The sequence below is a fragment of the Typha latifolia genome, chromosome 1 (assembly GCF_019914945.1).
Source record: "Typha latifolia isolate L0001 chromosome 1, TyphaL0001v2, whole genome shotgun sequence".
NCBI classification, from domain to species: Eukaryota; Viridiplantae; Streptophyta; class Magnoliopsida; order Poales; family Typhaceae; genus Typha; species Typha latifolia.
Genome location: NC_133086.1, coordinates 909,025 through 926,073, shown reverse-complemented (window position 1 = coordinate 926,073; position 17,049 = coordinate 909,025). Strand labels below are relative to the sequence as shown.

The window sequence follows — 17,049 nt, the reverse complement described above, 5'->3', positions numbered from 1 at the left end:
TATTTAGGGCTATATAATTCATTAGATTTTTCAAATATAAAAGATTTGTACTAATGCGTCATCATGATATATGCTAGTCTTTGTATGAAATTTTTTTTTTCAATAGCATAGAATTCCTTTCTTTATTATAGTTTATGAAAGCATTTCTCTATATTGCACGTACCCTCTTGTTTCCTTATCCGATTCACTTTCCGTTTCAATAATTTGTCGTGTCGAACTCCTTTTTCTCTCAAAAATATCTTAAAATATTTATCCAAAAAAAGAAAAAATCAGAATCGAAAAAGACGAAAAAAAAAACAGAATATGAGAATTGACAAGTTTAGTTAGGGCTAATTCATATGCATTAATTTTTCAACTAGTTGGTGGATATTTAATTTAATTTAGTGGGCATTCTCCTATTCTGGCCATTTGAACTCCAATATCCAAGTTTTATTAATTTAGTGGGCTATTTTTCACACACATATATATATATATAGCAGCAAATTGCATATAGCAAGATTAATACTTCTTGCAGCTTACTTTATAAGTAAGATAACCACACTAATAATTAAGATTACATTTCCGATTATAAGCTTAACAGCAAGAAGCTGATTGCAATGACTGAGATGCTAAATTGCTAATCATCCAGAGTACACACAGAAAGAGGATAGACATTAATACTCCATATTACGCTAATCAGGCGGGCGGTAAGAGCCTACCACTGCCACATAATGCCTAAAGAGAGAAGCCTTTTCTTCTCCCTAAATAGCAAGCTCACACCTGGGAATAACACCAACAGAAAACCTCAAACCAACCAGTATGAAGAGCCATAGTAAAATAAGCCCTTCTTATCATGACTAGCACTATTATAAGACCCAAGAGTGCTGCTAATATATCATCAAACATATACTACCAAACTTATGTTAGAATGGTATGTAGTTATTTGATTTGGCCTCCACTGAAGGTTTGGCCAAAGGACCAACTTGAAGGAACCACATTGTAGGAGACCACAGATTGGCCATCACTTGTGGTGACCTTAAAGGAGAGGGACTGGCCATTGAAGTAAGTGTTGCTCTGCCAGTTCTGGCCCCAGTTCCTGGACATGGATTGCCAACCAGTTCTGGACCCCTTGATGGACACTGCATGCACATCCCCAGCTCCCCCAACATTGGTGATGAGAACTAGATTGAAGTAGGAGTGGCCATTGATGGTGAACCTAATTCCCCCCTTCTTCCTGCATGGGACCCTGCATTCCAAAAGATAAGGCAACAACAAGAACAATTCCTTTGGACAAAAGCAGTGGACGAGAAAAGAAAACGTTACACAATCAAAGGGGAAGCAAAAGGTGACTGGGAGATAGAAAGGAGAGACAAGTGTGCTGACTAACAGTATTGTCAATGTTCACTTGATGTTGCTATTAAGACAATTTATCTCATGCTCTTATGAAACTTTAGAAAGCTAATCACTCCTGGTCTGAAAAAAAAGAAAGAAATTCTACTCACATATGATAAGGTCGATTTAAGCTGTTACTGATGTTGATGTTTTATTTGGCAAGTTATTCCACTGTCTTATGAAACATTAGTAGGCTAATAAAGATGTCAAGTTTAAACATTTACACTGACGCTGATTTACTCCATCACTAATGATATATGGGAGAGTTTTATCATGAATCTGGCCCACAAGATCACTCTCAAGTTTGTTTACTTCCATAAAGCCCAAACAAAAAGACCAACAAATATGTGTAATTCACTAATAGGGAGCAGGAAATCTGATGTGTTTCTCAAATCTCAAATCAGAAAAGTTACGAAAGATCTGACAGCAACCAATAACTAATGAGGCTCATAAAGTGACTAAGGATATATAGAAAGAAAGGAAGTATTGCATGAATAATTCATAACAAATAAAGGAATATATATGAACTACCTCCTATAAGAAACAGGGACAATGCCAGCCCTGTACTGCGCAATTTTCTGGAAGACAGGTTGGGAGAGGTCAAAATGATGCAGGGGAGGGTTGCACCAACCCCCTGCGCTATTTGGGAGGGCATAGTTGGGAGGACAGTAGTTAGTGGCAGTGACCACAATATAGCCAGGAAGACACCACTGGCGGTCATCTACACACTTGATCTCATAGCAAGCACCACAGCTAAGCCCATTGTTGAAGAGTGCAGTGCTCAGAGCTGCAGTATTAGTTCCATACCCTTGGCTATATAGGTTGCCATAGCCACAGGCCCCTCCTGCAAGGTAAAGTAAAAGAAAGGTCATTAGAGTGACATTATGATGGCATTTCATATAAGTGTATGCAACCTTACCCATTGTCCCAGAAGCATCACCTCCCCCGTAGAAGGTAGCATGAGCATTGGACCATCCTCCTACTCCATACCCATGTGCAGCAGAGAATGTTGAGAGAAAACCAAACAAAACAAGTCCAAGAAAGCCCATTTCCCTGCACATATGATGAAGGAATGCTTAAGTGGATTACTCAAATAAGTGTAAAGAAATGATGAAAGAATAATTTTTACAGTGATGACAATGAGGAGGAACAGAGTGTAAGTATAAGTGCAACAGGAAGAGAAGGTTTGATATCTTTGAGGAGGAAAGAGAGGGCGTGGGGTGTATAAATAGATGATTGAAGGCGTGTCTATTTTTACCATCCTCTCCAATCTCCTTTACTAGCCAAATTTGTAGGATGCCGGTTGTAATTGGCCATCATATCTTTTACAGATGCTTTCTAAATTAAGCACAAATTACCTGTTGAGTTGTCTAGTTGATGATCTCCCAACTTTATCTCAAACAATAGAATAATACCACATAACAAGGTTGAAACAAGTTTATACTATCTGACCTTTAGAGAATCTGCATTCCTTATAATAGGTGGGAAAAAGTTGGAAGAGCTACTACCTGCATAGGCCTTTCGCACCGTTAAGCCATCAACTAAGTTGAGCCTTTGTCAACTGAAAAGAATCAATTTTCTCTATCCAAAAGAGTAATTTTCCCCTGCTTTAGTGGAGATTAGTTTACAACAACAGGATACTCCACTAGATTGCAATAAAAATGGACCATGTTTTGCACCACATTGTACGGATACAGACCACTATGAGGAATATAGAATTAGCCCAAGAGTAAAATCTTCTGTCCATTATAATCTGGGGAGCAGATCATTTGCAGTTTCCACAGCAGGAATTTCTTGCAGCCAAGCACCGCCCCAGTCTATAATATGCCCTCGAATCATATAAAGATTCTTTTTAACTTCTAATTTTCATGTTGATAACGAATTAGCCAATCATATGCAGCAGTTAATGTAAAAGTTATAATTCATGGATATCATTTGCAGGAAATTTCTACAGTGTCGGGTTTACATAGGATCTTCTTCACCTGAATTGTATTATTTTCTGCAGTTCTACTATATTATGGGAGGACATCTTTAAAACTTTTAGGTGTAACAACCAGGGAATCGGGACATCTAAATATAATTTAAAAGATTAAGCACTATTCTACCAGGCCTGTGACTAAAAAGGTGTAAGATCTTTTATCAAAGATTTAAAGTAACTCTCCTCTCTCTCTTATATGTATGTGCGTGTGTGCGTGTGTGTGCATGTGTCTGTCACACAGAAATTTCTTTTTCTGAAGCCACCAGGGGCAGAAAGAAAGATTGCTGTGCCAACTTATAAAGAAAGGGATCTCAATCAATAGAGCAACTGCTACAGTATGCTTCTGAAATTGAAGTGATCTGAAGTCTGAACTATCTGCACACTTCTCATATAAAGTAGAAACATAAGTAATATCACCATTGAGCCTTTGGTTGTCACCTTCAAATGCATGTAACTTACCTGGCAAATGCAGAATAATAGAAGGCCAGAATTAGTAGACAACAAGTTGATAATCTATAAAGAAGCTGGATATGACACCTTAACGAAAGAACCGGATGCATTGTCTATAACTTGGCATCCTGGAGCTTTCATGGGTATGAAGTATGGACTAGTCTTTTTTCATGAACCACATGCTTCCAAATTGGTTCAGTTGCCAGGTTTGGAAAGCATGGATAAATTATCCTTCAGAGGCTGTGCAGCCACAGAATTAAAATGTTGAATTACTTTCACAAGCTTAATTAGTACACTAGTATCAGATTCCCCTTGAGGAAAGGAAATGCATAAGAACCATTCTTTGTTCAAATTGGATTTTTTTTTATAATTCCACATGGGATTGTTTTTGATAAATTCCAAATGGGATTATTTTATCGAAACTGCAACTTCTACTACAATTTACTAGAAAAATTTAGATATTCTACTTTTTCTGTATAATGCAGCAGATATTATTTCAACTGTCAGTAACCAATTCGCTGCTTTAGCCTTTTTTATGCCAGTGCCTAATAACTAATCACTTCACTTTTTCTTTCACATATTTTAACTTCTTATCTGCAAATAAGTGCGAGCAGTTGCTTATTTATCCATGATATCAGAATGGTCAGTAAACCAGATTTTTGGGTCCCATCCTCTATATCTCTTTTACTGCTGCTTGGATTGTATTCCCTGTTTCTGAGCTAAAAGCATGATTAACACACTATATTCTAATTGTGTACAGTTAAAACTAAGGAAAGCGTTTGTATCATCCACTAGAATGTGTTTAGTCCATTTCAAATGCTTAATCATGCTCTTTGATTCCTTAAGTTATCTAATCATTCCCCTTGAGATGGTTTTGGACAAAGAAGATTAAAAGAAAAAAAATCATGAGTGTTCTTATCTTGTAGGAAAGATGCTATGTCCATGTTACCATAATTAGTGACCACTGTGAGCTAAATTTTCTGACCATCAATCACATTAAAGAGGATCCCAAGCTTTTCTTTAAGTAAACTAAAAAATAAGTAGCACTTATTCTGTTTATAGAAATTAGGTGACTGTCCTGTTTCATAATGTTCCCAGTGCCATCACAAATAGTTACTGTCATAGAAGCATACGGATTGATATTACCTTTTGTTTTCAAATCTTGATTGAACCACCAGCAGGTAGTATGTCAATGTCATGTTAAGTGGTCCTAATGGTTCTTGTCACAAAGATTTTGTCTCCTAATTAGGTGGTGTAGTAGTTAATGTCAGTGTGGGTCAAGGACTCACAAAAGGCCAAGGACAATCAATGATGATAAAACTATCAAAATGTAAAGATTTGGAATTTATGTTTCTTGGCATGGTCTTGGACATCCTAAGCCATTGTGACTACTAGACACGAGTCCCTTAGAGCCTGTTATCTTTTGGGCAGAAGAGGTCAAATTTTAATTTACTCTTATGTACTTTAAATTTTAGCACTTAACCCTTCTATGGTTCAAACCAAGTTGTAGATGTTCTATCTATAAGTAACGATGGTTCATTGACACAAATAGTTCTTGACATAAATTAATTAAAAAATGACCAAGCTACCCCTGTAATTAGATCTTTTTACATTTGAAGTAACTGTTAACTAACAACTACACTTACGTTTAAAGTATAAGAGGGTAAATTGAAATCAAGTCAAACCAACCTGGGTAACAATTAGATTGTACCACAGGGCACTTATTCCCTCTAGTGGCTCAGTTAATGGATTCAAAGGACTCAATTTGAATTATCTATGACAAGAAATGTAGTTTCTGTCTACCTATAAACCCCTTAAGCTGAAATTATGTTGATTTGGTTACTGATCTCACAGTAGTCTATAGAGAGCAGTGGGCTCGCAGTTCTCAGAGGCATTCTTTCATACAACTGATCTACCGACAAGAGAAATCAAGCTTTGATTCCCTCAAGTGACAATGGACGGCCACTCTTTTTCGGAGAAAAGCTTGGCCTTTTCTAATCTAACTCACATCTCGTGGATTTGAGTTTCCAACTAACAAAATGTTTTTTTTTTTTGTTGACTTGAACCTTTTCAAGTGACAACTTATTAGCCTCCACTAGAGAAGTGCTCTTCTGCAAGCAAATGGATAGGCAAAGCAAAGAGAATAAAGTGTCCCATTAGCTAGAACAGGTACATTGTAAACACATATGCATCACAACTCTATGGACAGATTAAATGGACACAAATGGTTGATTAAGTATTAACAATCTAACAAGCTAATGAAATAAAAATCTACATCTTTAATGAATTCAAAGAATTTTGATTTCTTACCAACCACTCCTGCAGGAAGAGATTGGTGACTCTGCTTTCCAAACTTGTTGCTATTGATTAATCCTTGAAGATAGATTTGACTCTTCACTGTGTCTGAATTCCACAACCTTTGGCAAGGGAGGGCCTCCGACAAAACTAGTTGAAAGTTGATTCTCTCATTATAGATAAAGTAGTGCATCTTCTTTTTCTCTAGGATGCAAATGGAGTCCAACTTTAACTATAATTCTATGGAGAATGTCAAAGTAAAGGTGAAGTCATGCTTATGCTCTTCGTATGAGTTCTCCATTTGCATGTCAAGATTCTTCTTTTCTTATTTACACACAGCTCTCCACATTCTTTATGTCCTCAAAAGACCATATTGAGGGATTTATTTTTTACATAATTGTCATAAAAACTTTCAAAATATTATAATTATCACTATATTTTCCAAAATATTATCAAAAGTGTCACTTCTTTGGTTAAATTTAACTCATTAGGATTAAAACCGAAATTGAATTAAAAAAAAGACCATTTTATCTTTACATAAATTATTTCTAATGGTTCAAAATGTTACCCAATATTTTACCCGATATCGTAGTATATGTAAGATAAAAATTGGTGATAATATTTTTTTAAACTTTAAGAACAAAAAATATTTTAGCTATTTATACATGTTTATTAACTTAAATAAGAATCGATTAAAAATATTTCACTAAAAACTAACTATATAACAATTCTTAAAGAGTCAAAATATTCTACCGACAACTACAATATTTTAAGAAATATAATGATAATTATAATATTTTAATTTTTTTGATATTTACACGTAAAAAAACCATAATATTTTTTTTGTGTTAAAAATAAGGACCAAATCCAGGCCCAAAGTACTAAGGCTGACCCCTTATGCTCGGCCCAACCCGGTCCATAGAAGCTAAAATTGAAACTAAATGAGTCAAGCTTGATCATTGATTTAATGCTCGAAATTGATTTCAAGCAAATCTTAACAAGGGCATAAGAAAGTGAATTATGCATCCCTCCTAATTTCCATTTTCTTATAATTAAAGTTTTTTAAAAAGAGATAATTATACTTAAGCTCTTCGAATTATTGCCCGTTCCACTCTCTTATTTTTTTTCGTACACATTGATCATTTTAATTTTAAAAATATTTAAAATGTTCTTTTTTATTAGAAAATAATATGTAATATATAATTGCCTAATTCGAAGTCAGTTAGGGACTATTTTTATCTTATTTTAGAGGAAATAAAAATAGAAAAAATTTAAGAGTGAAATGATTAGCTGAGATTTTCCATCAATATTATCACAGAAGTAAGAAATTTTTAATAGCTTAAGGAATTAATGTGTAGCCAAAAAAAATTACAAGGGAGTGCATTTGAAAATGAGCAATATTTTAGAGGGTCTTAATGTAATTATCCTTATTTAAAATGAAAGGGTCATACTAATAATATTGTTTAAGACAAATAAGAAGTCTGAGATAAACATATAATATATAATGTAGGGTGTGAAATGGAATTATTTTTTAAAAAAATTTCAAACATTAGGTCACGCGCATAGCATGTGTTAGGATATGTTGGTCATTTAGAAATAGAAGGCGGGACACGCAATCTCTACGTAGAGCTCCGAGACTCCGAGTCCCGCGCTTTGTTTTCCCTCTCCGCAACCCGCATCCAAGAAGTGGGCAGATTTCAAGAGAGTTCAATCGCCTGCAACACCTGCAAGATTTTAAGGCAATTTCGATCTCGCTCTCTTTGGCGATCTCCTCTAGGCTTTAACCATCTCCGAAACGCGATATCTCCAATCTTTGCTATTCGGGACGGTGTGCTATAAGCAAAAATTTCCACTTCTCTCTTCCTTTCTGGTCTCAGGTATTGCACCTACGTAATCTGCTCTGAATCTAGGGTTTTGTAGGGGTTATTGTAGATATTATTTACTAATTACTAGAGATGGTTTGGGTTGCGAAAGATTCCTTCTTTTAAAGTTTGATTGATATAAAGATTCTTCTTTTGAGGTATCGTACCAGCCAATGCTTATATGTTTTCTTTAATGGTAACATTGTTTAGTATTGCTATTGATATCATGAAGTGTTCTCTGTATGTTTCTTTAGATTTAGTTTGGGTGAAGGGATCGGATACAAGATGTTACTAAACCCCGATCTATAGGATAAACATCAATTATATGAACTGCGCACTTCTTATTTAGCTAAATATTTCTGGTAGTTCTTGATGTATCTAAATATATGTGAAAGCCATCACCTATATCAAGCTCCATATCGCATTTAGTTCTGGACGTAGTTCCATGGGCTGATTTGAATGATCTTGTGCCTTTGTAGAGGAAGCTCTTTTCCGCAACAGAGTGTACTAAATTATTATTTGTTTGTAATTACTCCTTATTATGTTTATTTTGTGATTCAGAAACGATATCTTTGGTCATCTGATAATGGATGAGCATAGAAACAGCCATGGGAAGCGTCGTTCAGACTATGCCAACAACGAAAGAAGAAAGAGACACAATGTTGGTGCAGACAAGTATCCTTCTGCTCCTGCTGCAGATGATACTGTATACCGTTACTTGTGTCCTCTAAGAAAGATAGGAATCATCCTTGGGCTGGGTGGTGAGGTTATGAAGCAGATTAGAGACGACTCTCAAGCCAAGATCATGATTAGCAAGATTGTACGTGATTGCAAAGAGCGAGTTATTAGTTATTACAATTTTCAGCAGAGGAAGGGAAACTAATATGTTTGAAGATACAGGTCATAGAGTTTGCCCGGCACAAGATGCACTTTTCATGGTGCACGAGAGACTTTTCGCCTACGAAATGGCGGTGGATAAAGAGACCTACTGTTCGTCTTCTTGTGCCATCCAATCAGATTAGATTCATTACTGGAAATGGGGGGAACAATACTATCCAAGGTGTCTGCACTGATACTGGTGCTCAAGTTCGTATCTTGAAGAAGGAACTTCCAGCATGTGCCAACAGCAGCGACGAGCTTCTTGAGGTACAACTAATGAGTCAGTTCCTGATAAACATTAGTTAATCTATACACAGGTACATATGTCGGCTCACACTTGTGGAGTTTCTATTATAATTTCCTTGTTAGTTGGTATTAGTCATTACTTGTTTGTACTAAGTGTCGCCGGTGGAGATGACATTATAAGAGGCTTAATACAATAGTGAACTATATTTTGATGTCATGCTGGTGTAGGCCTTCCAGATGCAAGCTTCTTGTTTTATTGAAGCCTGATCTATTTGCTGTTTCCATGCATATTAATAGCATGTCTCATACATTCTGTCCTTCATAGTGATACTGCTCTATGTTTATTAATTTGAATTACCGTCCTTTCACTAGGATGGATTGCTAGATGTGATCTGACTTTCAACTTGTTTGGTATCAGATCACTGGAGAAGCCTCGATTGTTAAGAAGGCTCTTTTTCAAGTATCATCTTGTTTGCATGACAACCCATCTCGCTCGCTGCACTTTCTTACATCCAACAAGCCCCAAATGTATCCTCCAGGTGCTCAGATTGGCATTCCAAATTTTAGTGCAGCAAGCATGGGGATGTATCCAATTATTAGTCCCTATGGAGGTTACAAAGGTGATGCAGCAAGCATGGGGATGTATCCGATTATTAGTCCCCATGGTGGTTACAAAGGTGATGCAGCAAGCATGGGGATGTATCCGATTATTAGTCCCTATGGAGGTTACCAAGGTGATGCAGCAGGCAACTGGCCATCTTTCTACCCACCTCCAAGGGATGTACACATTGCTCTCCTGCTAAGATAGGAGACGTTATTGGACAGGGTGGTGCCATTATTAATCGGATAAGAGAAGAATCTAGAGCTTTTATCAAACTAAATACCAGGACTGCAGAAGATGACTGCATAATTTCCATATATGCAGAGGAGGCGAGCATCAATTGCATTTTGGTCTGATGCTGTTATTCCATCCTATTTATCTCCTTCTATCCTTTCAGTTCTTTGAAGAACCTATTTCTCCAACAATAGATGCTGCAGTACGCTTGCAACCAATATTCAGTGACCATACTGGGGGGAATTTCGGTGATCCTTCATACACCACTCGCCTACTTGTACCAAAATCATGTATTCGTCGTCTGATTGGTAAACATGGGAGTATCATAGACAAGATGAGGCGAACCACCAGAGCAAATATACAAATCGTTACAAAGAAGAATGTTCCTAAAGTTGCTTCTCATAACGAGATGGTTCAAGTAATGAGCAGTGATATTATACATCCGAGTCACACAATATAAGACACTGTTTTCTCCTGACTCTCTCCTCTAGCATATGTCCTGTATAGGTTTAACTTAAGTTATATTGGATTTTGACTTCCCTTTCCAGATAACTGGAGGTCTTGATGTTGCTAAAAGTGCTCTTGTGCAAATAACTACTCGGCTGAGAGCCAAATTTTTTGGAAGAGAGAATGCAAGATCCTCATTTCCATCCTCACTTCCTCACCATCCCTTGCCGAGCAATGCTTCTGATAATTCAAGATATGTAATGCATTTATATACATTTGCTTTCAGCTTCTTTTTTCCCTCAATTTCCCATCATTTCCTATTGGATGTGAACATCTTACCTGATTGTCATTAAACTGTGTCGATTTATGTGTTGCGTTCTGTCTATAGGGTGGTGGAAGTATCCACGGGCCTTATGGCGAATTCTCTGCTCATTCTGGTAGCAGTGAGTAAGAGTGTCTTGCCCTTTATATAGTTCGATAGGCCTTAACTCTTAACTGATGTTGACAAGAACCTAATCTCTGTTTTTGTTTACTCATTTTCATGGTAAACGTCTTCCTGATAGTTGCTTGCACCTAATGCCTAACTTCTAAACACATTTGGAATAGGATATAGATTAGCTTGAGATCAAAATTCCATCTTCAAGTTATTTCGGTAATAGCGGGATAGACAGGGTTGAAGGCTAATCTTTTGTTTGGTCGCTAGATTCTGAGATAACTGCGAGCATTACAATTGCCTCCACTAGATAATGTTAGTTTTTTCAAGTATACTCATGTTAATATGTCACTACTCAGATGATTCTAACTTGATATTTAAAGATACAAATTTTGATTGATAAATTTAAATAGCTAAGGATTATAGCTATACTTAGTAAGTATTGATTCACCATACTCCTGCATTAGAGTTCTACTTATATCCTACTAATGTCCTAAGAGGCTGAGTAATATTTGAGTAGTTGACTAGTTTTTCATTTTCCTTTGACAGAAGGTTTTCTCGGCGTCATTATTTGTAATTAGTAGTTTATTTTATCAGGTCATCTGCTACTAACCCTGGTTCTATTAAAAAATCATCATGGTCATTAATGTCTCTGTCTGTTTCGTGCACCAGGTAGAATACTGCATTCTTCATCTTTTGTATTGCATGGAATGAACATGTAATTGTTATTCTCTTCTGATCATTTTTCTGTCTTTACCCACTCAAGTCACCTACACAGATTTCTACATTCTAATGGACCTGCTATTCACTTTGATTTGCCTTCCTAATAAAACAGCTAAGGTGTGTGAAGCCTGGTGCCTGCCTATGTGACCTGTCAAGCCCTGAGCCAGAGAAGATGAATGTCCCATATTGAAGCCCTCTCATATGTCTGGAAGTAATTGTATAAAATTTAAAAATTTGAGATTATGTACTTTAAGCCCTCTACACTTGCTTCTCAACTGGTCCTTAGACCTTAGTAGTTTGCCCTTAGCTCAGGAGGTGGATTAGTCCATAATTGGAAAAGTCATCTTTTTTGGAAGATGTTTTGATTTTTGTCATTAGAACTTTAAGGTTTCTCCATGTTTCCCATTGTTAACACTTGCAAGCTTTGTTAGTTTTAGATCCTTGAGTCTATATGCTTGTGTATGTTCAAGCATATGATTTTTAAAAGGGCGACTCAGTTATCAGGTTGTCGCTTATGTGGGATCTGGAGAGAGAAGAGATATGCAAGTATGCAACCTTATTCTCATTCTGAAGAGGATGTTTTCCAAGACTTGAGACAATGAGTAATGGGATGCAATTGCAAAGTTACTTTCGGATCAACAGATGACTTCCATTCAAGCATATGATTGTAATTTAGACAATTTTAATTACTTAAGCTTACTCTAATCATATTCTTCCAGATTGTAATTCGAGTTGTGAAGCAACGCCTTTCAAGGAATGGCGTTCACTTGTTAGCATTTGAGAGTTATAATGCTGCAAATCAGTAACGAAGTACCAGTTAGTGTACAAGCTCACTTCATGTATTCAGGTTGATCTAAAAGTCTTCTCCGTGGGAGCGCTACATGGTACTGATGTATGTAAGCAAGCTATAATGGAGAATATGACCTTTGGAATAGCTCTGCAATCAGCATGCCATTAACTGAGGTTGGCTTGGTATCTGTTCTGCAGGATTTTCTGGGTATGAAATGCTCAACATGGTGAGGTTTCTGCAATAATCTATTTAGTCCTCAACAGTAATGATGTACCAGTTATAGTGCTCGTGGTGTTTAATTCCAACTCTTTTCAAAGTTGTGCCAAATTTCCGGTCGAGATAAAATCAGAGAAATGAGAAATTTGTTGCGAAAGTAACCAAGGTTTTGGAAGCAAATATCACTTAATTGTGCTCTATAAACAGAAGAATCTGTCAATAATCTTATCCTGCTTCTATGTTTAACATGCACAGAGCTCCAAGCAATTCTACCAGCCTCTTCCAATCCCAGATTCCTGGAGCTAGAGGTAGGTTCTATTCTAGTAGTTTATCTGCGAAACAATAAGAAATCCAAATCTAGAATTGGTTTGGAGAGAGGAGAAGAAAAGAGAATTTTGGTAAAATGTTTCATAAAGAGAGGGCTCAGCCCTATTTACACAGGTTCACAATAAAATAAGATAAATTTAAATGATAGAAATTATAATAACTCTAATACTCCCTCAAACTCAAGGTGGATCATAAACCGAGAAGAGTTTGCTAACTAAATGCTCAAAGCGTGGAAGGGGAAGAGACTTTGTAAAGAAGTCGGCAATATGCTCCCTAGTGCTGACGCGATGGAGCGAAATGGTGCTAGCTCGGTACTCCCGGCGAGTATAGTAAATGTCGACTTTAATGTGCTTCGTCCTCTCATGGAAGACATAATTTTCAGCTAACTTTTTGGCACTATCATTGTCGACATGAAGAGGGGTTGGAAGGTGTAAAGAAACACCCATTACCCATATCACTCAGGAGACGACGAAGCCAAACAACCTCCTTAGTTGTCGCACACATGGCACAATACTCTGACTCAGTACTGGAGAGAGACACCACATTCTGCTTCTGGCTATACCAAGAAATCAGGGAGTCTCTTAAGAAAATGCAAAAGTCTGTAGTAGACTTTCGATCAGATTTGTCACCAGCATAATCTGCATCAGAATAAGCTCGCAGAGCCAAGATAGAAGTCGATGATATAAAAAGAGAACGAGTGATGGTGCCACGTAGGTACCGAAGAATGCGTATAAGAGCAGCATAATGGGCAGATCGAGGAGCCTGCATGAACTGAGTGACAAGATTAACTGCATGAGAGATGTCAGGCCGAGTAATAGTCAAATATACGAGTGCCCCGACAAGTTGACGATATCTGGTCGGATCTAGAAGAAGCTAACTATCATCGGGCTGAAGCTTGACATGAATCTCAACTAGAGTAACAACAGGACGAGTATCAATGATGGTGGCACAACTAAGAATGTCGGTAATATACTTCTGCTGAGGTAGCAAAAGACCATGAGATGACTGGGCAATTTTGATCCCCAAGAAATATCGAAGAGGACCGAGGTCCTTCATCTCAAACTGATGCTGAAGATGCTGCTGAATGGAGCGGATACCAACTGAGTCATCTTCGGTGATAATCATATCATCGACATATAGAAGAAGAATGACCCGACCCTAAGTAGAAGACCACATAAACATAGATGGCTCGAAGGGGCTCTCCCGAAATTCGTAGGCTGTGAGAACACTATGAAATCGATCAAACCAAGCACGAGGGGCCTGCTTAAGCCCATAGATAGCTTATCGCAGACGACAAATGTGACCTGGAGGAAGAGGGAAACCAGGTGGAGGGTCCATATATATCTCCTCGTCAAGAAGACCATGAAGAAACACATTCTTCACATCCATCTGATGTAAATGCCACTGACGACTAGAAGCAACAGCAAGAAGAGTGCGGACAGAAGTCATCCAGGCCACTGGAGCAAAGGTCTCCTCATAGCCTATCCCGTATTCTTGAGTGAAGCCCCGAGCAACTAGACAAGCTTTGTACCTAGCAATGGATCCATCAGGTCGATACTTGACCTTGAAGGTTCATTTGCAGGCGGACAGCACGATGTCTGGTGGGCAAGGGATAACATCCCAAGTATACATCTACTGAAGTGCCTGAAGCTCATCTGCCATGGCCTGCTGCCACTCTGGAAACTGGACGACCTCACGATATGATTTGGGTTGAGGAATGGAGTGGACGGTTGCAAGAAAGGTGTGAAACTGGGGAGAGTATGTAAAGAAGGATATCAGAAAACCATACCAATTAGGAGGGCGATGCTCACGCTCTGGATAACGACGAGCAGGTGTAGGAACCGTCACAGTAGACGATGGGACTGTTGGAGGAATACTACCAGTGGAGGGAGCCTCAGCTGTAGGACGGGGACAAGACCTGCAAATGTAGAAGTATGGGAGGGTCGTCATGGGGAGGGGGGGGGGGGGGTAATCCTCTGGAGGAGTTGGAATCTCAGTAAGAGAGCGATCTAGAGTGGCAGATGGAAGTGATAGTAAAGGAGTGTTTATGGGTTTATGGGTAAAGGAGCATCAGGTAAGTGGGGGCTGATGGTGGAGCTGGGGCAGGAACATCCGAGGGGATGGAGGATAGGACAGGTGTAAGAAGATCCAGAAATGATAAGTCCGAAGGAGACAAATCATCCGAGGTGAAGAAGGGTATCTCTTCTAAAAAGGTGACATGGCGTGATATCCTAAGACGACGAGCATAAGTGTCATAACAACGATAGCCTTTATGCTCATGACTGTATCCTAAAAAGACATATTTAGCTGCCCGAGGGGACAACTTGTTATGTTCACCTGGAGGAAGAAGAACAAAACAGGTACACCCAAAAACACAAAAATGACCATACGAGGGTGAAGTACCATAGAGACGATTATACGGAGTCACACCATCAAAGACAGATGATGGGGTTCGATTGATAAGATAGAGAGCTGTGAGAAGGGCTTCAGCCCAATACGAATGAGGGACAGAAGCCTCAAGGAGGAGAGCACGAGTGGTCTCAAGGAGATGGCAATGTTTTCGTTCGGCAACTCCATTCTAAGTAGGGGTATAGGGACATGACTGCTAAGATAGAGTGCCGACAGAAGCATGAATAGAACGAAACTCAGATGAAAGATACTCACGAGCCCCATCAGATCGGAATATCTTAATAGATCGACCAAATTGAGTACGAACTATAGAAGAGAAATCACGGTAAATCTGACATACTTCAGAACACTGCCGCATAAGATAAACCCAAGTGAAACGAGAGAAATCATCAATGAAGCAAACATAATAAAAAAAACCAAGACCCGAAGAGAGCGGAGCAGGACCCCAAATATCAGAGTGCACAAGATGAAAAGGGGAGTCAGATATATTCTCACTAAGAGCAAAAGGAAGGGCCCGGTGTTTTGCTAACCTATAGCCAATACAAAGAGACAAACGAAAAAAATGACTACTGCCTAAGCACCTAGACCGAGACAAGGTCTTGAGACGCTGACTCGATACATGACCTAAACACCGATGGCATAGATCTGAAGTAGAAAGAGGACTGACTAGACAAGCACTGGGATGAGGTGATGGAAGGTGAAGCTGATCCAGATAGTAAAGCCCGTGAATCCAACTAATGATCCCAATCCTCTAGCCTGTAGACGGGTCCTGCATAACACAAGAAGTAGACGAGAAGGATATAGTGTAACCAAAGTCAGAAAGCTAAGTAATAGAAATAAGACTCATGGTTAGACCGGGAACAAGCCAAACATCATATAGGGTAAGATGGCCAGTAGAATCCGTTGATGGGGTGATGTGTCCAATGTGAGAGATAGGATAACATGTCCCATCAGCTGTGTGAACATGAGGAAGAGCAAGTAGGGCAAGTGTGAGGCTAGTAAAAATAGAGGAGTTACCGGTCATATGATGTGAGGCACCTGAGTCAAAAATCCAGGATTTAGTCATACCAGAGGCAGTAGAGGAAGTGCCAGTGAAGCTGAAAGCTCCATGAATGAGCTGCTGGATCTGTTGAAGTTGCGCACTACTAAAGATGGGATAAGTGGAGTGAAGAGATAGACTGGTGCTTGGACCAATAGTCGAGGAAGACAAGTGACGACTCTTGCCCTTACTTGATCCCCCCTTAGCAGAACGGGGAACAAGCTCAGGATGAAGTCGATAGCAGCGAGCGACAAGATGACTAGGACAACCACAATGAGTGAACATAGGTCGCGATGAGTGATGCTCTTGTCCGGACACATGAGTGACACGAGCAACAGCAGAAATGTCAGGCTGGACTGATATAGGGGCAGGTGTAGCACCAAGCACACTCTCTATAGCGATAGAAGGCTGTGTAGGTGTAATTTGCTGAGAGGGCAAGAGACGCTGCCTAAGCTCCTCAGCTTGTAGCTCAACTATGGCACTATCTAGACTGGGGAGAGTGGAGCGGTGCAACAAATGACGAGTGAGATCCCCAAATTCCGGACGAAGGGCAGATAGGAACTCCATCAAGTGATCCTCATCACGATGTCGTTGAGCAGCCACTGAGTCAGTAGAGCAAAAAGTAGGCTCCATTGACGTGAGCTCACGCTAAATGTTAGTCATGCGGGCATAAAAATCCTGGATAGTGAGCTGACCCTGTTTAGCCTCGTGAGCGTCGCAATGGAGTTGGAAGCGACGCATCAGACTCA

The 17,049-nt window shown here is 38.9% G+C and overlaps 2 protein-coding genes and 1 pseudogene across 4 annotated transcripts; 2 read left to right on the top strand and 1 right to left on the bottom strand.

The window, feature by feature from the left end:
* Nucleotides 1-541: 541 nt before the first annotated feature.
* LOC140784501 (expansin-A1-like) lies at nucleotides 542-6,245 on the bottom strand. 3 transcript variants are annotated; one of them, XM_073131983.1, is made up of 4 exons: nucleotides 6,110-6,245; nucleotides 2,291-2,424; nucleotides 1,903-2,215; nucleotides 542-1,225 (listed from the first exon to the last, which is right to left on the bottom strand). In XM_073131983.1, exons 2-4 carry the CDS (start codon nucleotides 2,418-2,420, stop codon nucleotides 919-921), a joined length of 750 nt encoding a protein of 249 aa, XP_072988084.1. In that variant the 5' UTR covers nucleotides 2,421-2,424; nucleotides 6,110-6,245; the 3' UTR covers nucleotides 542-918. The 3 variants fall into 3 exon arrangements, with proteins under 3 accessions (XP_072988084.1, XP_072988075.1, XP_072988067.1); XM_073131974.1 differs by lacking the exon at nucleotides 6,110-6,245 and adding an exon at nucleotides 2,501-2,586; XM_073131966.1 differs by lacking the exon at nucleotides 6,110-6,245 and having other exon boundaries at nucleotides 2,291-2,489.
* Nucleotides 6,246-7,820: 1,575 nt separating this feature from the next.
* On the top strand, nucleotides 7,821-10,010 carry LOC140784492 (KH domain-containing protein HEN4-like; annotated as a pseudogene).
* A 27-nt stretch (nucleotides 10,011-10,037) lies between these two features.
* Nucleotides 10,038-10,814, top strand: LOC140793732 (RNA-binding KH domain-containing protein RCF3-like). Its single transcript, XM_073145411.1, has 3 exons — nucleotides 10,038-10,334; nucleotides 10,465-10,620; nucleotides 10,752-10,814. The coding sequence occupies exons 1-3, from the start codon at nucleotides 10,038-10,040 to the stop codon at nucleotides 10,812-10,814; spliced, it is 516 nt and encodes a 171-aa protein (XP_073001512.1).
* The last annotated feature ends 6,235 nt before the right edge of the window (nucleotides 10,815-17,049 follow it).

Bases quoted from the DNA above. Each gene is read 5' to 3' on its own strand.
- LOC140784501 (XM_073131966.1), bottom strand. From the start codon at position 2,432: ATGTGCAGGGAAATGGGCTTTCTTGGACTTGTTTTGTTTGGTTTTCTC. The intron at 2,216-2,290 runs GTAAGGTTGCAT...TTTACCTTGCAG, and splicing joins TGATGCTTCTGGGACAATGG to GAGGGGCCTGTGGCTATGGC. The intron at 1,226-1,902 runs GTAGTTCATATA...TTTGGAATGCAG, and splicing joins GTCCCTGTTTCTTATAGGAG to GGTCCCATGCAGGAAGAAGG.
- LOC140793732 (XM_073145411.1), top strand. From the start codon at position 10,038: ATGCTGTTATTCCATCCTATTTATCTCCTTCTATCCTTTCAGTTCTTT. The intron at 10,335-10,464 runs GTAATGAGCAGT...TTCCCTTTCCAG, and splicing joins CTCATAACGAGATGGTTCAA to ATAACTGGAGGTCTTGATGT. The intron at 10,621-10,751 runs GTAATGCATTTA...TTCTGTCTATAG, and splicing joins CTTCTGATAATTCAAGATAT to GGTGGTGGAAGTATCCACGG.